This window comes from Antrostomus carolinensis, unplaced genomic scaffold (genome assembly GCF_000700745.2).
Source record: "Antrostomus carolinensis isolate BGI_N321 unplaced genomic scaffold, ASM70074v2 scaffold13081, whole genome shotgun sequence".
NCBI lineage: Eukaryota > Metazoa > Chordata > Aves > Caprimulgiformes > Caprimulgidae > Antrostomus > Antrostomus carolinensis.
Genome location: NW_010292048.1, coordinates 1 through 23,859, shown reverse-complemented (window position 1 = coordinate 23,859; position 23,859 = coordinate 1). Strand labels below are relative to the sequence as shown.

General features: G+C 40.4%; 1 protein-coding gene across 1 annotated transcript; it reads left to right on the top strand.

Moving 5' to 3' along the window:
- Positions 1-1,161: 1,161 nt before the first annotated feature.
- Positions 1,162-23,122, top strand: GRAMD1C (GRAM domain containing 1C; the record flags this gene model as incomplete). Its single annotated transcript, XM_010176811.1, has 12 exons — positions 1,162-1,280; positions 2,396-2,516; positions 6,326-6,488; positions 13,252-13,398; positions 14,187-14,305; positions 15,251-15,393; positions 17,107-17,210; positions 17,936-18,115; positions 19,663-19,720; positions 20,233-20,343; positions 21,180-21,285; positions 22,900-23,122. Coding segments are annotated over 12 exons (1,449 nt in total), but the record flags the coding sequence as incomplete, so codon positions are not given.
- Between the last annotated feature and the right edge of the window lie 737 nt (positions 23,123-23,859).

The following is a 23,859-nucleotide window of genomic DNA, read 5'->3' as shown; positions in this document are numbered from 1 at the left end:
GGGCGGCGGCAGCAGCCCCGGGGGACAGCGGCCAGGGGTGGCTGTGGGCGCACAGTGACATCCCTGCCCGTGGGTCAGCTCCTTTATGGGCGCCTGGAATTGCGGGTAGTGTGACACTCCACGGGGGCAGGAAGGAGTGGAGAGGATCGTTTAAAAGCCCATTAAATAATGCATGGGTATTTAATGTGATCATTTCATGCAAATCGTAAGCAGTACTTGTGTTACTGCCTCATTAGCACGGGTCTGTTCCTTTGATCAATATGGATTGTGGCTGAGGCACATTTTCCAGTGTGGGGTTTCTTTTTAAGATCACTAGTATTGCTCTCTGAACTCTGCTAAACCTTTTCTTTCCTATTTATTTCCTTTTTTTTTTTTTTCCCTTTACAGCTGAAGTGGACTTTGAAACTGGTTGCTTACATTGCTGATATGAGTTTGTCGTACTACTTTCACTTCCTGACTTTCCTGATGATCTGAGAGAACTTAAATATTCCCTAGTAGCTGTGAGAATTCATGGAGCAGGGCAAAGAGATTATAGAGGAGAGTAGCTAGTGATGAATCAAGGTAGCACTGTTACTGAGCAAAAGCAATGATTTTCGGTAAAGGGGGTTCTGGTGTTCCAAAGTGAGGACGTCCTGTCCTGCCTTGGCAAAGTAGACAGTTGGCTGACCTAGACACCGCTGTAGTGACTGAAATGCAAGCCTCTCACCATTTGTAAAGTGCTCTGAGCATCCTAAGGAAACGGGCATGTATCTATTAAGCAGTTGTCCAACATAAAGAAGGAGTCCCTGGGTCTCTACTAGTTACTGGTCTTGTTCTGTATCAAGTGAAATTCAAGAGGGAGCTACCTGGAAGATATCTGTGGAAACCTTGGTGGCACATGAAGAAGCAAGTAGTGGCTGCCAGTGTGTGTTTTGTTGAAACATTTTTTTTTCTCATTTCTGGTGTTATTGGTTGAACAGTGATGGATTTGGAACATGGAGTAGACAGGAGTACAGTTCCCCAAAATGCCGAAATCCAATCTCGAAATGTGATACCTAAATGCTTTCAGTCCTTGTCAGAATTGAGGTTAAAGGCTGTGGCGTAATTCAAACTTCTCACTGTTTTACCTCCTATGCCTTACTGTCCCATACTGTAGTTCCTGACGAGCTTGCTTTCTTTCAGAGGCTGACCAAGCAGGAATTCTGGCAGCTGGTGCACCAGAGCTATGGCTCTGAGCTGGGCCTGAACAGTGAGGAGATGGAGAGCTTCCACTCATCATCTGAGGACAACGGACAGTCTCGGTAAGGAGAAGCTCTAAAGCTTATTGAAATACTCGGGGAGAAGCAGTGTCTTAGTGTTCTTAGAAATTCTTTTTCCAAAGCGTTGCTGTAGCCTTACCAGAAGGGTTAAGCCTTTTAAGTAAAAAGATGCAAAGAACTAAACCAAACATGCATAAGAACTTCGTTGTGTTCATTGTCTAAAATAGTAGGAGCACAGCTGAGGCCCCTTGGAAGACTTTGTTCTCCCTTGATCTGCTTGGGGATATCAACAGGATAGCTTAAATAGCAACCTTTTCTCATGGTGATGTCAAGTCAGGATCTGTATGCCCTTCAATAATATGGAAGGGCTGAATGGAATGGAACTATGTATGATGTTCAGATACTTTTCCTCTCCTCTTTGGAGATTGAAACACTTGTTTTGCTTTGCCCTCCTGATATCCGAGGTCTTAGCTTATTTGTGTATTCCATGCTCAGCTGGAATTCGGAAAAAGGAATAATCTAACTGTGTGTAGACTTGATTTCTTGGAACAAATGTGAACTAACTCATGAACTGCCAGTGTCAATTTAATAAGGGGTCTTTAGTTTTTATATCTGTATGTAAATAAGTATGGCTCTGCAAAACTGAACAATGTGATATATGTCTCTTTTCAGTCCTGTGTTATCTGACTATGTTTGTTAGAAAAACCAAAAAAAAAATCTTAGGTTCACTGCAAGCTTCAAAAGATGTCCCATTAAACATTTCCTGGTTTGTTGTTTTGGGTTTTTTTTCCCTTGTTAAAAAAAAAAAAAAAGTACTACATTGTGACTCTGGAATAAAGGATGCAGGAAAAAATTCTTCTTAAAACATTTTATTACAAATTTGTTCTAACCTACCTCCATTTCCTCTCCCCACATCACTCACTTTCTGATTCACCAGTGCATGGTTTTATTAACCCTGTGGTCAGAAGCTGAATCTTCTGAAAGGTGCAGAAAATGGCTGAAGAGATTAATGAGCTGAATGTGGGAAGAATGAGTTGGTAGTTTTTAATATTAGCTGAACAGCCATGGTTTGAATGCAAAAATCACACATGGGAAGCTTTCTCAGATTCTTCAGCACTTTTATCTCCAAAGATATCTTCCTGTTTTGCTTTGGACAGATCCAGCATTTGTGATGATTCTGGTGAAAGAGATGAAAAACTACCTAAAATGATTGGTTTAGTTCGGGAACCCACGCTTCAAACAGAAGGAGAGTCACTCGGTAGACACGCATTGCCAGGAGTAAGTGCTGACACAGCCTTTCTTGCTATTTGTAACTGATAACCGTGTACACTTAACTTGTATATCTGTAAGCATAGGATGCATGGGGGTTGTAACTTCTAAAGAAGCCTGTGAGAATTCAGAATAGTCTAGGAGGTTTTCCCATAAGAAATTTAATAAGAGTATCTTCAGGCTTTAAGAATATTTCCTGAATTTGGAAATGAACAAACTTCTGTATAAGAGAATAATGTTGGTGTGAGTTTCATCAATGTCCTGTTGCTAATTCACTGCATAGCCTGGCTACAGTGCTGAGGCTTATGGCCTGGTCTTTTTTCTTTTTTTGAAAACAAAATTAACTGTTTTATACACCTTTCTAGGGACCATGTGCATTTTAGTGCAAGTGCTTCATGAAAGTGATGCCTTTGTTTTGCTTCCAATGCTTTCTTGCTTGTGTAATTTTTCATTTAAAAAATATCTCCTATTATACTTCTGTCTCTCCTGTGCATCAGGTTTATTGCAGGGTAGTTATGCTGTGTTATCCTTGCCTTCAAAGGTCAGTTGGTCTGCTGTTGTGAATACGTGAAACCTTTTTTTTATTTAAGTTTGTGGAAATGTTTTGGAAGGAAAGGACAAAAAAACCCCCCTTGATATAATAAAGATGAATTTTCCCTTAATGCCTTGGGTTAATACAACTGAACAAGCATGGGTGCTTAACTCATGATGTTGTATGAATTAGTGAACGTATTTGGTTGGTTGGGAGGGCGAATGCATTAGTAGCAGTATCTGAGGTGTGCACAGTGTCTTGCACAGTTGCTGGGACTCCTTTTTGTAGTTGTAGTCCTAAAAGGTTACAGACATTTTCTCTTGGTTAACAGATACCCCAAGGAAAAGATCTTGGAAAAGCTAATAAAGCACTAAAGCATTTCTTATAAATTTCACTAGGATTTGGTACCTAATTGGTGTTTCTGCTTTGGAAAATTTGAGGAGGGAAGAAAGGAGATGCTTGTAATAGTTTTTTACTGCCATATAAATCTTCTGCCTTTTGTCACTTGCTAAAACTGGTCTGGAGGTTAAGCAGGCTTTAAATCGTTTTGCCAAAATCCAAGTTGATGGCTGGGGGCTCATACCCAGCAAACAATACTGGTATTTGTTTGTCAGATGTTAAAAGCTTAGTTAATTGGATGATGGGTATACCTTATGGAAATCCTACCAGTATAAAGCAGGATTTTTTTGGAGAGCTGCAAGGGAGTCCTGTGGATGCCACTGGAATCTGGGCTCTTTTGATAACTAAAAATCTACCCAGGTAAACTTGGTTTGGACTTGTAAGTCTTATTTGCACAAGAGCAAGCCATTTAAAAATAATTGTACCTGGAAAATAAATGTTTTGTTTACCTGTTGGGTGCCACACCCAGAGATGTCTCCTGCAGGTGCTAAATCTAATTGAGCATGGTGGTAAGCAGTAGCGCCTGGGGATTTGGTCTGTACACAAGGAAACACGCTAGGATTCTCCCTTGAAGAAACTGCTTTTAAAGAGTCCTTTAATTATAGTATAAAAGTGCAGTCTTGATAAATGTGTAACTGAACTGTTCAGCTTACTGTTTCAGTGTAACTAAAATACATAATGATGGTGTTCAGCTGTAGGTGTCACTGGGCACTTCCCAAGAATGTCGAGAGACGCATTCCACAACTCCAGGATTACAGCATATGTTGTAGAAGCACAGGGGTGATAGGAGGAGGCAGTAGTGCTTAGAATGTATTTATCAAAAACCATGGAACTGATGACATAAAACACATTTAATCACCTTCCAAAGACTGGAGAGAAACGGACTTAACCCCATCTTTCCTGCTCTGGTAGGCAGAGTAAATCTCAAAGCTCTCTTCAGAGGGAGATCTGAAATGATGGAGATGTTGGCTGTGGTACTTGGCCTGTCTTGGAAAAAATATTGTTGTTATCTGTCTGTGGCTCATTAAAGAAAGTCTGTGTATAACACCAGTCATGGCATGTGTGTCCACAATGTGGGAACCACCTTACTGCCTGTCTGAATCAACCACCTTCTTCCCTCTGCCCCTTGTAGGGAAGTGTTCCAAGCTCCTGAACCTGCTGTTCACAGGTTAAAAAACTGAAAAGCCCTGGCACAGAACTTAGTAGTACTGGGCTAGCTCAGGAGATAAATGTACATAAGGAAGAAGCTATACATCTTTAATTCTACTCTCTGGGAAAGAAAAATACTTTAAAAAAACAAACAAACAAAACAAAAACACCAAGAAAACTGTGTTGATTTGAGTTGATTAGTTATTCCAAAAGCCTCAGCATGAATTTCCTCTTCCCTGACATCACAAAAAGCATTTATGCAGGAGCTGTTGCTCTAGTCTTCTGACTTGAGCCTGAATTTCCTGCTCTGTGCCTGGCATAGTGGGGCTGCTCTTGTGCTGCTGATGGGAACTCTACCTGCTAGATCCCTAATCTTTATCAAAATGCTGTGAGAGTTCCTTGGATTTGTGCTGCATCTGTGTCAATTTTTAGACTGTTTAACCACAACTAGCTCCTTTCTGTCTTCCATCTCTGTTGGTAGAATATTTTTGACGTGGAAATGTTGGTTCTGTCCTAGTTCTGTTGTGTGACTGAGTATAACTTCAGGCATGGAAGCTCTTTTCAGTAGGAGCATTTGTTAATTGATCTGCTTTTCTGATGCAGTCTTCCTATTTTTTTGACCTTGAAGGACTATTTTTGCCTGCTTGTGCTGCAGGCAAATTCATGCCCGTCTCTGTTTTCCAGCCACCACCTTCTTCTAATGGCCCTCAGTTGCACAAAAAAGTTAGATGGTCTTTATTTTGAAAAAAGCCAAGAAGTAGAGGAAGTGCATGATGACTATTCAATAGCGGATGCTCTTGCTTTTTTGAGTCATGACTGAATAATCTTTAGGGATAATGGTATTGCAGGTGAATTGGAACTACTCAGTTGAATAGGCCTGATCTTATTTATTATGTTCCATGTCCTACTGCATATGAGAGGGCTAAAATACTACTGCATATGAGAGGGCTAAAATAAGCAATGGGAGCTTTGAGGAGACGTTTAGAATGAAAACTGATTCATAGCTAGTAGCCAAGCTTTTTGGGTGGCACTTTGAGATGTACAAACCTTAGGTATACAGCTTCATTAGAAACTACTTGAAGTGTACAATGGCACATAAGCTTAGCCACCAGTTATTATAGTTTAGGATTAAGAGCTGCACCATTGATTCAGTGACTGATGTTTTGGGGGATGTCCTGCTTATGTGTTGGAGATGGCAAACGATATTCTATTGTTTTGTTCCTGGGAAGTAACATTTTATAAATAGGATGGCTCTAGATAGTGTTTTAAAACTTTTTTTCCAAAATTGATCCCTACAGAAGAACAGCTTTTAAATATGTAATTGAGATGATTCAGTCTTGCTGAAAAAGGGAAGCCCTGTCTATTTCATGGTGCTTCCCCTCAGAATTGTTGAACCCCTTGCTCAACTGGCAGGAAAAAATTAACCTGATCAATAAAAAGTAAATAATCTGTATTAGTTAGGTTAATAGCACTTATAAATGCTACCATTGATCCAGGCAAAGGGGACCAAACCACACAGGTGGTAAAGTGAAAGTTTGAAATAAAGAGGAGTGGAGGTGGAGGAACAAGGGAGAAATTAATGGTTGACTGGTAATTGAGCAGATAGAACTTGTGGCTTCCTTTATATGGCTTTTTTCTTTCTTCTTTGAAAGTAACTTTCTCTCTCTCTCTCTTTTTTTTTTTTTTTAAATGATCTGTGATTACTGATGCATCTTTTTTTTCCTCTTGTGTGTTTCAGGTGGAGGAGTCCCCAAGTGAGAAGCAAATAAAGAAGAGCCCTCTTCCATCTTCAGAAAGAAAACCTGTTAAGCTAGGCAGGAGCAGGTCTTTAGAAAAGTCCTTGGACTTGAATGAGAATGAAAACCTTCCAGAGAAGAGCAGTGCCTCAGATAGTGAAGAAGGTAACAACAACTTTAACAACTGGGATCTGTAAGACAACCTGACTGTGGTGTTCCATCTCACTTGTGGAGCAAGTTGGAGAACTTTCTAATCTTATGAAACTTGTTTGCTCATTTGTTTCACAGAATAGCAGCAAAAACATCTTTGTGTCTTACTTAGTTTCTGGGGAGGGAAAAAAAGTTTTTGTGGGTGTGTAGAACAAAAACAAATTGTGGTTTTGCTTTTTCTCTTTTGATGGGTAAAGAGTTGTTGTTAACAACTTAAACTAAAAAAAAAAAAGGGTTTCTTGACAATGTGGTGGTTTGTTCACTTTCCTGCTCTCACAGTATTTCAAATATTTTTCTTTCCTTTCTTTTCACTTCTTGGGAACTGAAGGGAAACGTTTCAGAATGTTCTTTAGTTTCTGAAAGATTTCTACACCCTCCCCACCTCCTCTTCTTTACAATGCTACTTTCTTAAGGCATATGGGCTTCAGTGTTACTGATGGAGTAAACTGAGGAACTCGCTGAAAGTCCAGGCAAGACAACTTCCCAGCTTTCAGGGAAGCATTTTCTGAATCTGGTCTGAAGATGAAAAACCTTAACATGTGTCTAGGAGCAGCTTATACTTTGTGTGCTGACAGAGTTAGTATCTTAATAAATCCTAATATACCGTCCTCATAACTAATACCTCATTACCCAGTACAAGATGAGAAGAAACTTGGATACCACAGTAGTCTAGAGATTGTAACTTGGCTGTTATGTGCTTCCTTTCCTCTTCTCGCTGTAGGAGAGAAAAGCGTAGCTGTATGTCTCATAGTGGTTTTGCTATGAGTGTTTTTGCCGTGTCCTGGGGAAGAGAGTAAGGCCAGAGTGTGCCTTCTACCCAGGCTGGACAACAGTGGGACTTGTGCTGAGGTCTGTGGGTGTTTGTTTTGTGGTCCCACATTAGCCCCTGACAAGTTCTCACTCTCTAAGGTGAGCTTTTCATTTACTGTGGGGAGCTTTTTCCCTTGCCAAAGGGCTGTAACTGTTCAAACAGCTCACTGAAGTTGTGGTGGATGTTGTTAAATATCCCAATCTTGGACTGTGTAAAAGCCCTTAAATCAAGGTGTGCATAACCTGGGTTGGTTCCAAAGTTGCATGGTAATGTGCAGATGAAGGACAGAAAAGCTCAACAGTAGCAGTACGCTCAGTAGCAGCTGAATATTTCTTTCATATGGAGAGAGATAACTTTGATCACCTCTTGGCAGGAATAGAACAGTTAGTTGAGGCCAGTTCTTACTCTGGCTGAGAAACTCTGCATGCCATCCTTTCAAACAGAGTTTGAACTCTGAAGTTGCTTGCAGGTGTCATTATGTTGGGATGACCAAGATGTCCAGGAAAGCTTCAAAGCCATGGATTGAATTGGTTGGCTGCAAGCTGTGGTTGTTGCCTGAGGATATATTTTATATTCAACTACTTTTTCTTTTGCTCACCCACACTGCTTTTGTGTTTGCTTGAGTTCAGATTCAACTTAATGCATGCTAGGTTGTGTAATTTTTGTGAATATACCTGCTTGAACAGGCTGTTGTTTATGCCATACTCCTACACACTTAGCAAGCTTCACAAATTAATTTACTCCATCACAGGTGTATGTTTTAGACCAGCAGAAAACTTTGGCCTTTGGATATTTTAGGTATCTTGCAGTTTTCCTGTCCTCTTGGCGTACGACATCTTTTATGTCTCTTTTCTGTCTCTGGATTTTTTTTTTTTTTATGGCAAAGGTCTCTAGTGAAAGTGATTGAAGAGAGTCCCGTTGTCTTTCATGCTGCTGCTTGCCTAAATGATATCAGTAAAAATTCTCTGTCGTCCCTGCATTGGTGATGTTGAGTAAATAGAACATATTACACTCAAGATGTCTCTTTAAAAGAGAACTGACTTCATGCTGCTTTTCTTATTTCCCCCAAAACTAGTCTTTTTTTATTCAGAACAGGATTTTCTAGTCCCACAACATTAATCTTTTCTCTCAGATTCCCTTCTTCATGCTTAGAATTTTTTTTTCTTCTGTTTCTGTCTTCTATTGCAGTTGCCCCATACATACCCTTACAAGGTGAATTCCTTCATGCAAACAAAACTAGCTTTCCCACATGGCAAAGGCTTACCCATGCGATTAATCTGTCTTGTGTCCTCAGGCTGCCCATGGAGGTGTCCTGGCAAATAAGGTGAGGGGCAAGCTCAGGACTGTTGTTCTCCAGCTCCAGGTCCACCCAAAGCTGGAATGCAGGGGCCTTAGCAACATTAGTTCCCTTGCCCTAAGCAATTCTCACATTGCTCACAGGGGGATGGGGAGAGTGTGTGTCTCACTGTTCACCACTGGCCTATTGACCTGCATCTTAGTGCTTTTGTTCCATTTCATAAATTGGAGTCTAAATCTTGAGCCTTGACAAATCTTTGGCAAAGCTAGAAGTTAATATCTGTGGTCTTGATTCTAAATTTCAGAAAACAAATTTTAGTTCAAGCACAGAAAATATATTTCCAAAATAGAGCCAGGAGATTCTAAATTTCCTCAAAAGACTTTTGTATGTAGGGTTTCTATGTGCAATGACAATGTTTGTAGCACAACATACTTCAAATAAAGAGTGAAACAGGAAACTGGAAAAGTCTTTTCTGTTAGAAAGCTTTACTGTATATGGAGATGTTAAAATTCCTGATCTTCTTGCATAACTCGACAGACTTACTGCATTGTTTCTGTTTGTATTAAACTATCACAGGTGGTAGATAGGGATATGTGGGGTAGAAAATGTTTGAAATGCAAGGTGGTTGAAATTAGTTTAGCTCTGTTTGTGTGGGGTTTTTTGCTGTTGGTGGTGGTGTGGTTTTTTTGGTTGTTGTGATCCCCACCACAAGACATGGAATTTTGGATATACAATGTATGTAAGTAAGAGTAGCCTTATTATCTTGTTGGCATTTTAATCAAAATACCGAAAGCACGTATTTTGTTGGATATATAACTACCAATTATTTGTTGCTTTGGGATTTGTAGCATATATGTTTGAGTTATCTAAAGACAAAAGGTATAAATTTTTTTTAATTTATTTTGTGAACTGGAAAAAGCTAGCATTGTCACAGTACTTCCTCAGTATCTCCCCAAGTTGGTTTTGTACTTAGTCTTTTAAAATATAGTAGAGCTCTTTGCTAATGGTTAATATTGCTGATGCAGTCTTTAAATAGATGGTGTCTGGAACATGATCACGGTAGGAATTGGTTTTATTGATTGGATTTCAGGTGTATCTGGTTAAAGGTTCCTACCTGTATATTTTTGATGCAGTGTGCAGTTTTTCTGCATCCACACTGGCATAGAAATCCTCAACAAGATTTGCCTATATATGTTTTTTTTTTCTTCTGATCCTACCCTAACTCTATGGAGTGGAAAAATCAGCTGTCTTATTAATTTGTTTGATAGCCTCTGCTCTTATCAGTTCAGCTTTCTTAATTTGCTTGTGGTGTGTGTTTAGCTTCGAGCTGTTAGATTTTAATGGGAATTTTAAAAACTATTTTTTCCTGTCCCCTTCCCCCTTTCCAGTTTTCTGTGTCTTTTTTTTTTTTTTTTTGCACTGCAGACATTTTCAATCCTCTGCAATCACTGCTGCATAATGGTATTATATTCAAACATTATTTCACAGCTTGCCTTGCAGTGATGAAAGTGACCTTATGAAGTGCAAGGCAGTAGTGGGGGAGGGAACAGACTTGCTGTCTTCATGCTGAACCAGGACACTCTGGGTAATACATTTGCTTCTGGATTTTTGGGTCCCTAGGGATCTTAACCTAAAGTCTGAATAATCTCACGTTCTCTTATCTATAGAGGTATTCAGGCTAAGAGAGTTAGTGGTTGATAATTGCATACTGCTCAAGGGTTAGAACAGCATTAAAAGTTAAGAAGTTAGATTGATATCTATATAACTGCACAAAACATTTTGTTCATAAACAGTATTCTGAGCCAGTCCTAGGTAAAATGCTTGATGTTGCTCTGGTATTGAGATAAATAAAAGGCAGGTAGGTTTACCTGTGTGAGTTAAAACAAACAAAAGAAAACTGTAGAAAAGCATGCATGTTCATTGTAGCAGAGATGAGTGTCAAAGCTTTCTGTTCTGTTCAAATTGCAAGCGTGTATACTGTACACTTATTCTTTGCTACGCTACTGTTCCTGCTCACTGCTTCATCTAGGATTTCTACAGATAAACTCTGAGAAGCCCAGATGGAAGTGACTTGAAGCTTGTCAGGCTCTTGGTGCATGCAGTGACTTGTTTCCACAGATGTGGAACTTGCAGCAGTGTTCGTATGTGCACCTTCCAGGTCCACTGTCTGAAAGATTTCCAGGCTTTCTGGAAAATATGTTTGAATCCTAGTCTCTAAAGTGGCTGATGGGCCTCATGTGTCAACCCAGTGTCAGCTTGGACTTTCTGAAAATAACTGCTTGATGTGATAACAGCATTTATAAAATTCTGTTTGTTTGTTCAAAGAGCTGAGAGGGATTGTAAGTAAAAACATATTTCTCAATAGATACTCTCATGCACTTGGCACTTCATTGACTATTCCTTATTAGAGACATGGCTAGATAGAAAAAGTGTGGGCAAATCAACTAACAGGAAATTTTGTGTAGACCCATAGATGCTCTTGCTTAAGACTCAGTACAAGGAGGACAGACTTCAGGCTTGAAGAGTAAACTGTCTTAGTAGCAAGGTCTGCACATGAAGATAATAATGCTCGGGCTTTGTGCATATCATAAGTTGCTGTGGCTTACCAAATTACCTCACATCAGCAGAAACATAGCAGCTGTCCTCTGGTGTTTCAGGTGAACATAAAGCTGTGTTGTTTAGCTAAGCCTCACTGGGGCAAAGGTAACTTGTATTATCTTGTGTTTGCTAAGATGTATACCAGTAACAATCAAAGCTTATCTGGTGCGTGGTGACTTGATTATGTGTCTGGGCCTTTGCATTTTTTATTTTAGTAGTAGCAGATTCCTTGGACATACCAGCATCTAGCTAAGTAAGACTCAACCAGAATAACTAGGTTTGAATTATTTGCTGTCTGACTCCGGGTTGGCTGACGCACAGTAGGCAAAGGGGATGCCAGCATCAATATCTGAAGCTTTCTGTCTGAGTGAAGGAGAAGTGGGGAGTGCACTCTGAAAGGAAAGATCTGTGGTGTAGAGGCCTTGTTAGCTGAGGTCAAACTTACACTTTGCTCAGACTGCATTTTGATGGAATTAGGTTCAGCCCTCAGAGGAAAAACAATGACCATAAGCTGAAAAACCAGGCTGAATTTCTGACTTCCAACAGAATGTTTCAGCACAGCGGAATCTGTATTCTAGCAAGTAGTTACTGCATGTTGGCTGGTTAAATAGGTCTTTTAAAATGTGTGCTGGCTTTCTGTCCCACCTCACAACTTTGTTATAGACTTACAATTGCATGAACAGAACGTGGCATGGGCAGGAAGTCCATCTCTTGTGCAAGCACAAAAATACAGCGCTCATGCTTCACTTTTGGGGGCCTACACTGAAGCCTAATTAGGTCAAAGAGAACTTTTTTGGAGACAGATTTATAACAGGGACTTTTAACAGGCTACATAAGCAGCACTCGAGCAGAAGACTGCTCAGAATTGGATTTCCTTGTGGACTGTTGTGGTGTTTAGTTGCTGCATTTGCATTTATTAGTACTGACTGCTACCAAGCAGTAATGTTTTAAGTGCTGTAACCTTAGCCTATAGGCAGCATGTGAACTATAGCTTGATATTCAAGCTACCTTTGCATTGGTGGCTGGCAGTGACCTTTGCTAGCTCTGAGCATTCATTTGGATCAGTTAAAAGGTTAGGCATCTTGTCTCTGTCTTGCTTCCGTGAGATTTGCTTTCAGGCTTTTTGTTTCGTTTTAGTGATGTGTGGGGGTGGGGTTTTTTGTTTGATTTTTGGTAATTATAGATTAGGATGGACTTGTTTCTAAAACATAAGCAGATTGAATTGAAACTGCTTGCCCTCCGGGATTATAGTTCTGTCCCTTATCTCTCGCAAGAGCGGCTGAGACAACCACAAAGCTGAGTCATGCCAGCAACCAACAAGAAGTAGAAATAGCAAAGACCAGTGCTGCAGCCACAGAACACCACTGAGGTGCTTGTTGGTGGTTTTGAAATAGGGGACAGCGATTAAGCATCTTGGTGCACTTTTCAGGGCTGCAAAATAGAGCAGGGTACCTCTTGCATTCCTCTTACAAATAGATATGGGGGAGGAAGAGTTTGAGGAACTGTTTGGGAGTCTGTACCTAGTCTGTCAGACTGTGGATGCTACTACTACTACTACTATTACAGATGTTAAAAGCAGAATTTTGAAACTAGCCACAAGTAAGAAGAAAGTTAGTGTACTTTCACTGTCCTGCTTGTTATGCACGTGTCTTTTGTACAGTAGACATACATGTTAATGAAGATTATGCTAACTCTGTCTTCTCCAGTGTTTTTGGTAGGCTTAGTAGAATACTGAAGGCAAAACTAAAAGGATGGAACCTTGTGATGTTGATTTATCAATTTATGTTTGCACAGGGAAAATGGAGGAGGAGGCAAGGGGCTAAAAAAGCAACTCTGAACTTTGCTCCTGAAGATGAACTATCTACCAAATCACATACTGCTACCAACACTGGGTTTCTGGGAGTGAGAAACAAAGGCTGATGCAACTTGTGATGGGTTTGAGCTGTAATAAAGCTTAAAATACTGTTTCTTCACAATACTGCTCTTAACGTGATCTCTCTGCCTTTCCTTAGCAGTGAAGGAGACTGTCTCTGAGAATGATCTCTATGGAAGACTTTTTATAAACAGAGTTTTCCACATCACTGCAGACAAGATGTTTGAAATCCTTTTCACCAACTCTCACTTCATGCAGAGGTTTCTCAATTCCAGGAGTATAGTAGGTAATATACTCTTCTCCTTTCTGTCCATGTTGCCAACTATCCTGAAAATTTCAGCCTCTGAAAAATGTTAAATAGGACAATGATTTGGTAGAATTTTAAGTTTCTCCTTGCTTTAAAAAGAATTTTGAAGCTTTTAAAGTTCCACCATAAGAGAGGATATTTAAAGCTAGCCTGTTGTTTCTATAGATCAGTCACATCTCAGAGCAAAAACCTCATTTCAGTGCACCACAGAACTACACCTTAATGCCTGAATTTTGGGTAGGCTATTAAGTTGATGCATTCTGTAGGGTATTTCTGATTATATTGTGTCCCAGAAATAGTGAAATGTGTACAGCTGGCACACAGGCAAAATCATTGCATCCTCCTAAATGATACTCACAGGCTTTAATTTTCTGGATGAGTAAATTTTATTCACCGAGATCATAAGAACAGAAAATTAAGTCAAAAAGGGTAATATTTATTCAGTGTCAGCTTGGAAGGCAAAATGGCAAAAGCTTTTGATAATGCTAAGTGAATCTATTCAACTCTAAGCAGATGGGAAATGGCATATTTTCATTTAATTGCTTACTCTTCTGCCCACCCTCAACTCTTTCAGTAGACTCAGGTTCAGCCTCACCTTTGTTCATCAATGAACTACAATTTCCCTTTTCCTGCAAAACACACAACCATTTGGAATCTGTTTTCTGTTTCTCTCCCCACTAATGTTCTTAAACTGTTAAGATATAAAGGGCAGAGATAACGCCTTTTAGGTAATCTGCATGTGAGATTTTATATAATTTCTCATCTAGATGCTGTATCAACCCCTTGGAATCGAGATTCCAATGGCAATCAGTTGAGGACTTTGACGTACACTGTAACAATTAACAATCCACTTTGTGGGAAGTTCACGACTGCAACTGAAAAGCAGGTACTGTGTGTGTGTGTGTGCCTGGTGCCCCCTGAAGCAAGGCAGAGGTCAGCTCTATGGTCTGTCAGAGATCTGACCGCGGGTTAGAGTTCAGTGAACTCAGTGTGGATCTGCAGTTTAAATGCAGCATCTCTAAGGGTAGACTGTTGTCCCTCTTGCCATCAGTGAGCAAATACTGATGAAATCAGAGAGGCTTTCTACCTTTACAGATGGCTGTAATCTTCTCCCACGAAGTCTGTGGGGAAAAGTATTAACATCTTTTATTAGTTTGAGTGAGAGGGTTAAAAGATGCAATGAAATGCTTTCAGTGACCACTTCTGGGCTCCCCAGTATGAGAGAGAGATGGAGAAAGTCCAGCAAAGGGCCACTAACATGGGACTGGAGCATCTCTATGGTTGTACTTTATGATCTTAAAGTCTTTCCCAATGTAAATCATTCCTGTGATTCTGTGATACAATAAACAGCTGAGAGCTGGGACTGTTCAGCCTGGAGAAGAGAAGGCTCAGCAGGGAATCTTGCAGCGTGTATAAGTATCTGAAGGGAGGGTGCAAAGACTGAGCCAGGCGTTCTCCATCTTTACCACTAAAGGCCACACCTTTCAGTGGTGCCCAGTGACAGGACCAGAGGTGATGGACACTGAAACAGGAAACACTTTTTTCCTGTGGGGGTGACAGAGCGCTGAAACAGGTTGCCCAGAGAGGTGGAATCTCCCTCCCTGGAGATATTAAAAAATCGTCTGGACAAAATCCTGGTTCATGTGCTTTAGGAGCGCTCGTGTGCTTGAGCAGGGGGGTTGGACTAGCTGACTTTCAGAGGTCCCTTCCAACCTCAACCATTCTGTGATCTAGCCTAGGGAATTCAGACAAAAAAAAGAAGAAAAAAAAAAATAATTAAAAATCAGGCACCATGAATATACCTTCTTATTTGTATTTTCTTTTATGGTAGATCCTGCATAAACAGAGCCAGAAAGGTCAGTCTTATCAGGTGGATGCTGAAGTACTGACCCATGATGTCCCCTACCACGATTATTTCTACACTGTGAATAGATACTGCATCAGCCGCACATCCAGTCACAAGTGTCGATTACGGTGAGCCTGAGTGGTGCACAGTGAGAGGGGAGAAGCCAAGGCACGTATGTTACGGGTTGATGAAGAAGTATGCTTATCAAAAAATCTGCCAGCAGTGTAGAAAAGGTCAATTTCTCTTGAAGCTGGACATCTCTTATGAAAAATAAGCTTGGCTAATCTGTCACATGTATGCTGTACTTCATTTCTCACTGAATTAATGAGATCTAACTCTTATGTCAACACTGTGAGGTACAGAACTCCCAGGACTGAACTGGGTTCTGACCAGCACTGTGTTTTTGAGTGCAGCTTTCTGAGTGGGGATAAATTGGAGCTACCTGAGCTGTTACAAAATCTCCCAGATATCCTTGCTGAAGGCCTGCAGAAGAGGGTGGTTTCACAGAAAGGTGCAAGGAAGATGGAACATACCTACCTTTATAGGGAGGGTACTCAAGTGAATTGGGCTTTGTTGTTGAACTCTACACTTTACCTAGATAGGGGAATCTTAAAAGGCACTTCTCTTTCCTCTGCCATTTGTTGGAAATGCCTGAAGTGATCGGTTTCCATATTCACTGCATTTGTGTGACTTTCTTGGTAGTTTTTGTGCTGTCTTTAGTAAGACCTTTTATCTCAAACTTCATGAATAACTAGGAAAGGTGAGCAAGCCTGGATTTCATTCTGGCTTATCTCAGGCTATAAAAGTGCTAAAGATTCCCTCTCTACTGGGAGGAGAAGAGAAGAAAGGTCCTTGAACAACTGTTCTGGATTTGGTTTTTTTTTGAGTGAGTCATTCTTCCTCTTTGAGGGCTGTATTTGTTTTATCTGAGACACATGGCAACGCTAGGATAAGAGCAAAAACCTAGGGTTCAATGGGTTGCACAGAGTATGCACATATAGAACAGAAGGTGCATGGTGGCGTTACAGCTGGCTTTATTATATTGCACTTAAATGGCTCAAAAACACTATTTGAAAGATGCTTTTTTGTTAAACTAGAAACACAGTGGCTTGTGTTGAATTGGATGACTATTTGAAGATGTTGAAAAAAGTGTATGCTAGGACAGTTAATGTTTTTGACTTAAACAAATCAAAATCACAGGCTATCCTTTGGTCCTTTTATAAAAAGAGCTTTGGGATTCATTCAGTTGTTAGAAGCAGCCCTCTGAAGTATTCTACTTGAATTCATTTCTATTCTGGAAGCATTATTGATTAGCTTGACTTGGGGAATGCAAGGCAGGGATGTTGCTTCACCTCTGTCACGTGTACAGAAGACAGACTTTAATTTCTGTCTGCTCAGGGTAGGATCTGAGCATTTGTTGCATGAGTAGTGGTGATGAATTTCACCTGCTGCAATTGCAGTGCCCATGAAATATATCATGTGTACACATACAGAGTAAAATGCAGGCCTTTATAATGTGAAAGCCTGAAGCCTATGTTAAAATGAGAATGCTTCAGAGGAGAGAAATTCTCTGTTGGTCTGAGTCTAAGGAAAACACTTCAAAATGTTTCCCATAATTTGGACATTAAAATCTCTTGAAGCTTTAGCTATGTATGTTGTCTTTGCTACTGTCTCTTTCCTTGCTTCAGTGTAAGTGCTGCCTAGGTGTAAAGCCAAGGAAGTCAATTCTGGTTGGTATTTCAGATACTGAACATAAGCTAGAGGCCTGCTTCTGATAAGATTTCTGCTATCACTGTGCTACCTAAAAGAGCACTAATTCGCTGTTGCATTCTACTTATTAGGGTTTCTGCAGAAGTGAAGTACAAAAAACAGCCTTGGGGCCTTGTCAAGTCTGTAATTGAGAAGAATACCTGGGGAGGAATACAGGAGAACTTCAAACAACTTGGTAAGGCATTTTTTTCTTTCATAGAGTAAGGAGGCTGCCTTTCCTATGTATGTTTTCGTGTCTGTCAAACTTGATTTTTTTTTTTTTTTTTTTTTTAAAGAATGGTTTGAAAAGAAGTCAACACCAAAGGAACCTCCAAGTCAGAAGTTCCTGTCATCAATATATCTGCCAATTCCAGGGTGTAGAAGCAGCCTTGTAGCTTAATGCTAACAAAGAGCTATTGTATACCTTGTAATAATTGTTTTTTGAAAGAAACATGAGGAGCAGCAGGGAAGCTGTTACTCAAGTTCATGGGCCTATCTTTAAGTATTTCCCTGATTGTGGGTATGAGAAGAGAAGCAGTGACACTTGGCAGGCTCCCTGGCTGTCTGTTAACAGCCTGGCCAGCCACGGCTGCAGGCTCGCAGTCTAACACAGTTCCTAGTCTCAGTCTGACAGTGTCTTGAAGTGCTTCTCCAACTGCTGTCTAACATATCATGAAACAATACTGCATAGGCTGAATGTACATCATATCTGAAAAAGTGTACAAAGTGCTCTCTAGCAAATAGGACAGGTAGGAGAGGACGAGGTGTAGTTTATGTCAATTACCTGCTTTAAGTTCATTTACGAGGAGGTGCACTTATTCCTCTCGCTGCCACCCTCCTCATCTCACAATTTAAGTCTTCAGTGCTCGGCTTTTCAGCTTTCCTTTTGAAAGTCTGGTAACTTTATTTTTTCCACTGCAGAATCAGACCTTCTAATGGAGGAATATGCAATTAATCAGTCCATAGAAGACTCTGGAAAATTAGTTGCCCTGAGACGAAGACGACGCACTTTACACCGGGGTCTGGCAGAATCACTTCCCAAACGCTCTTCACCACACCCCTCTGGTGACATGGGAGCAGAGTCCCAGGGCAGCATAATAGGTAGGAATTTTTATATCAAATGTTTTCCAAAAGGTGTGTTCAGGAAAGCCTAACTCTTAAAATAGTGCATGAGTAACATTTGTGTGTATATTACTCTAGTTGTCTTTATCTAATTGGTGTGATGGCAAATGCTTTCGTGTGTTCAAGCTTGCATAAAATAGATTTGGAGCATGCATTGTCACTTTTATGATGAGTATCTCATTAAATCAAACCTAGTCTCACCTTCTGTTTTTAAAACAAACAAAACCCAACCAAAACCTAAAATGCTACACTGTACCTACATAAGATTGAAAATGAGATGGGATCAGAGAAAAATTTAACCTGACTCTTGTAAAGTTGCTGAAAAATGGTGCTTTTTTTTGCCCTTTTTTTTTTTTTTTTTTTTTTCAAATAACTGCATATGCAAGTTGTGAGTTGATTAAACTTTGCTACTTGCCTCTTGGCCCTGTTATCTTGGTTTAGGGTGGGTTTTTTTGTTAAGGAGTCTATTTCTTGTCTACTTCTGTAATTTCTGGGTCACTGAAGCATTTTTTGCAGTTCTACTGCCCCTGGGCATGACAGACTTGGCCACTAGCATATACAATATTAGCTATACCTACAGAGATGAGGAACATTCGTGCACTAATTTGTACCATAGAATGGTGGATTTCATTCCACAAGTTGAATTGTAAACACTGAACAAGCAGCAAGTGCTCTTTCTGAAAAGGGGGAGAGAACACCGAGTATAGCACTGGGAGAACATTTGGATCAACAGCATGTATAATGGACTCTTTACCTTACTGAAATTACTTCCTGATCACTTAATTTTGCTACTGCTGCTCCACCTTTTCAGGTGAGTACGTGTGTCTCAGTATACACTACAGCTCTTGTGTATGCCCTTTGTCCAGGGCAGGAAATGTGAATGTAAGGAACTGTTTTAGGAGAACAAGTAATGATACTTAAAGATCAGCCTGCCCACAGTGGCAGGTGATGGCTGCTCAGTTTGGAGAGGACATGCATGCTTCCTCTCCCTCTCTAATGTCTGATCCCTGTTGCCTGATGACTAGCAGATGGTCTTTTGAAAGGTTGTCTTCAGGCTGATATATAAACCAAGCCAGTAAAGGATGGGACAGGTTACAGGAGAACTTGATTTGACACTGGTTGACAGAAAAACTAATGTGGGCAGGAGAACACTAGAATTGGTAGAAGAGAGCCACTTCACAACCTGTCTCTGCTCATGTGTGACAAGCAGTGTTTGTGCTGAATAAGTGTTAGCTAGGGTTAATGTGAACGTGCCCCAGCACTATGTTCTCCCCAGCATGTTGGGGTAAGGGGAATCCTGCTCCTGGTGGAAGAGCCTGACTGTCCAGCTGACTTGTCTGAGATGAATGCAAAAATGCTTTGGTAAATGGAGATCATCTTGTGCGCCTACATGATCTGTTATTTTTTTCCATCAGAAGCTGTTGAGCTATTCTGTGTGAAATGCTGGGCACAGACATGTATCTACAGGCATCTTATAGGAATGTTCTTCAGTACTTTTTAACCTCCTTCTCTTCTATGCCCTGTAGGAAGAAAAAGAGATGCTGTAAGTAGGACCACCACCATCATTGTAGTAATGAGTGTCTTGTAAGTACTCACTTGCATTAAAATGTGGCTTGGCTCAAGCTCATCTTGGTGTTTATCTGTATTTGTCTGTACTTCACTTGCATGTTAACGTTGCATGTAGCGTGATAGATCTTAATGTAATTTGAGTGGAGCACTTGGGTATAGGAGGGGAATGGATTGACTTAAGAAGTGACACATGGAATGAAAATGCTGCCTTCCAAAATTAGTCTACTTTGCAGGTTGCTTAGGTCTGATCCTATAAAAAAAAAAGTTTAGAATTGATTCATTCATAGTTCTAAAAGTTCAAAGAGGAGACACTGATGTCATTCCTATAGGTTGCTGTTACACAGCTTTACACTAACTGTTAAGAATTGCTTGGATAGATCTTTATTTTTGGTATAGCACTGCCCCACACCTTTTTTCTCCCACAAGGATTCTCTTTTCTTAGCTGTTTTTAATCCCAGGCCTTGTTTCTGTAGCATTGCAGCCATAATTGTTACAGGACTTGATTTTTGTTCTCTTTTTCTCTACAGTTTGCTGCTCTTGGTCTTGCTGAATATAACACTGTTTCTAAAACTGTCAAAGATAGAGCATGCAGCCCAGTCCCTCTATCATGTCCAGCTTCAGGAAGAAAGCTCTTTGAAGTAAGTTGGATTCACAATCTCTGCTTTCTGTCTTCCTCAGCTTATGTCAGAATCTGATCTAAATAAATAAATTTTGAAAAACTTGGTGGTAAGTTTTCAAAAGCTGCTGGGGCTTACTGCATTTCTGTGGTCTGTGCTGATACTCAGTGACATGTTTGGCTGCATCTTGCAGTAATAAGTTTCTCCTCTGACAAGCTGTTTTTTGGGGGAGTGTTAACCTTAGCTTGCATTTATCAGCCTGCTGTGACTCATCTTCTGTGAATATCATAGTGCTGATCACAGAACCAGAGTGTTCACTTCATCCTGTGTGAACCAGCGTGATCTCAAATGTAATGTTAAAGATTCATTTTGCTTTTTAGCCTCTTTCTGTGAGGCTCCTGCTAAATTGCCTCTCCCTGTCAAACTTCCATGTTAGGTGCCTTTTGTATTCACACACATGGAAGAGGCCCAGATGTTGCTTCCTCTCTTGAGTGTGGTATTGGCAAACAAGTTAAAAATAACCTGATCTTGAGTGTGGAAGCAGTGTGGTGAACTCCCATAGTGATCATCTCAGAACCAGTGAGAATATCTTCATAAGAAAGATCTTGCCCTCTGAAGTGTGAGAAGTCACATTGTAGACACAATGCAAGCACATTTGTTTTTGGTGGCTGTTGTCTACAAAGATCTATCTGAGGCAGTATATTCAAGGCAAAAGAGATTGAAATTCAACTGTAGGCAGCTTTTTATCTGGCTTTTGGAAAAGGATGCTTTCAGCAATGGTGACAGAGCATGGTTGCTTTTAGAAAGGCATGGAGGTGCTTGCTTCACGTTTCTGATGTAATCTCGATCTCTTTCAGCATATCCCCAGAAATGGTATCAAAAGAGGAGACTCCTCAATATGATAAAGAACAGGTTAAACATGTGAAGGGAGTTTTAAGAGACTCAATTGAAATGCTTGAGCAGGTAGGTCTGCCAATCTTGATACTGGTGATACTCTTTGTTTCTCAACTCAAAATTTTTTCCCTTCTGCCGTCATAGCTTTTGTTTGATTTCTTCTGGTGCTAACTAAAGTTTTCATGACTCCTTTACTTGTTTTGTCCTAGGCTTGAATTTTATATGACAGCAGTGCTCACGTTTTTGATGTTGTGTTGTATGGTTTTGTTTTGTTTTTTCCTTTGGACTAAGATTAAATATGTCAGTTTTCTTAAGCCTGTCAAGTACCTTTATTGATGAGATGTGTTGATGCAGTTCTGAATCATGACAAAGCAAACACTGGAGTAATTCAAAACAGATCCTCTTTTCTAAGAAGGCTTTAAACATATTTCTAAGTATTTGCTTATAATGATACGGGGTTTCTTAATTCAGTTTCATCCTGGCTTGTGCTTCCCACTACTCTTCTAGATACTGGCAGGAGCTTCACTTAGCCTTTGTATCAATGGGCCACCTAATCTCCAGTGAAAAATATATAAATTCTACAGATCTTATGTTTCTGAGCAGCTCCATAGCTATGGAGTTAATCTTCCTTCTTCCCAGTAACTTACACTTCCAGGCTCTTACATACTACAAACACTATATAAAAAATGAGGTGGTTGAATGCTGTTGTCTCTCTGATCCTGAAGTCCAGGACTGGTAAACCCCTTGGCTGAAATGTCAACTCAGCAAGTGTCAGACAGTAAATTAATACTTCTTTTACTTATAACTTATAAATGTTCTGATTTTAAGTTCTTTTATTAACTCTTAAAATGTGACAGAAGAAATTATTAGATTAGGAAAGCTGTGGGGGAGTTCACATGTACCTCTATCTATCACTAGTTTGTTCTGTGTTCTCCCACGCACTAAAGGAGGGTAGAAAATTTTTGATATTCCTTGTTCAGAGGTGTCTCTGCACACAAAATTGCTATTAATCTATTAACCATTTTGCTCACAGCTGGAAAAAGCTGCTGAGTGCTGGAAATGTCACTGTAGAAATGAATTTCCTGGTTTCCATGCCCTTTTCAGTTTCTCTGCATATTACAAAAAAAAAAAAAAAAAAAAAAAAATCTTAATTCTGAAGTGTTAAACTGCCTTCTGAACAAAGAGTGTTTAAAAAAAAACAAGTGAGAGACAATTCAACCACCTTTTTAATTCCAAATAACATTTTTGTCTGGAAGTCATGACACATCTTGGTGCTTGTTACTTGTGTTTTCTGAGGGTTGTCAATAATCTAAATACATTTTGTGCACCAGAATGCACTGGGAAGGCCAGGTATTAAAAGAAAATTCATGCTTTGCTGTCATGTTCCTTAGTGTATTTGCTATGAACATTAACTGTGACTAAAAATGAGCGGGGTGGCTTCTCTTTCACAGTACTGTCTGGCGAGGTGTTAAGACTTTCTACTGGACTGTTAGTAATTATAAACTACAGTGTATAGCTGTTAGGAGAGCACAGTGAGGCAACTGTTTATAGAAACAGGGAGGAGGAAATTGCATGAAATCCTTAAAAGAAAAGGAGGAGGGAGACATTATTTTCCTGATATCACTCACCCAGGCAGGAGACTAACTTAAGTAACTGAGGGGGTATGATGTTGTATCTTCACAGCTAAAGATCTCCCTTTCCATGCTCCAGAGAAGCTTTGACCACTGGAACAGGACACAGAGCAGCAAGACAGAGAGTTAATACCCACATCAGCTTTTTCCGTTCAAGACGTCGGAAGAAATGATGTGCGTGTGAGGACTTGTGGGGTAGGGATTGTAACTGTCACCTTTGGACTCATTACTATTTGGCTCAAAAGCTGCGCAGAATAAAGGTTTCTGGAAGAAGTAAGTTGAGTTCTGCAGTCCCGTAGCCTGGCAGTCTGTCTCTCCTGCCAGCCCTGTATCCTGGGGAGCCTCACTCACCGACAGTGCAGAGCTCTCAAAGCCCGTGGTGAGTGAGCGAGGGCAGTTGTACTGCCTGTTGGTGGATCTGCAAATCGCAGAGGAGGGGAGAACACCCTCAGCAGCAAGCTGGGCTTGTCTGTACTGAAATTGCAGCTTTTTCTGTTGACTGGAAAAATGACCATCAGTGAAGAGTGTTTTGGGGAAGAATATTGTGGCTGTGAAATGATGAAACTACACCCCAGGATATCTTTATCTGCCTTTTTTTTTCTTAGCCATGGGGACCTTGTAAAGCAAATCATCATCTTTAAAGGGTGAATATTTTTAAGATCAATTAACTAAACGGGAACATGCTTGCTACCTCTTTGCTAAATCTCTTGCATCCTGTGAGCTTTGGCAGGCTGCCTCTTGCCATATGGTTCTTGCTCTCCCAGAAAAATTTCAGCCCTTGATGGAGGGAAAACACCAAGGGCTGCTCTTCAGTTCTTGAGCATGACGATGAGACACCTTTTCTTCTTCTGGCATTGAGCAGAAAACTGAGCAGGTTGAGAGAAGGAAGGTGAAAATACAAACTGACAGGCAGGGCAGGGGCAGGATCCCTGGGGGTGGTGGCTGTAGGGCAGCGCTGGCTGCTGCTGCACACAGCCCGGCTCCTCTCCCTGCACAGCAGGGCAGGGTCACA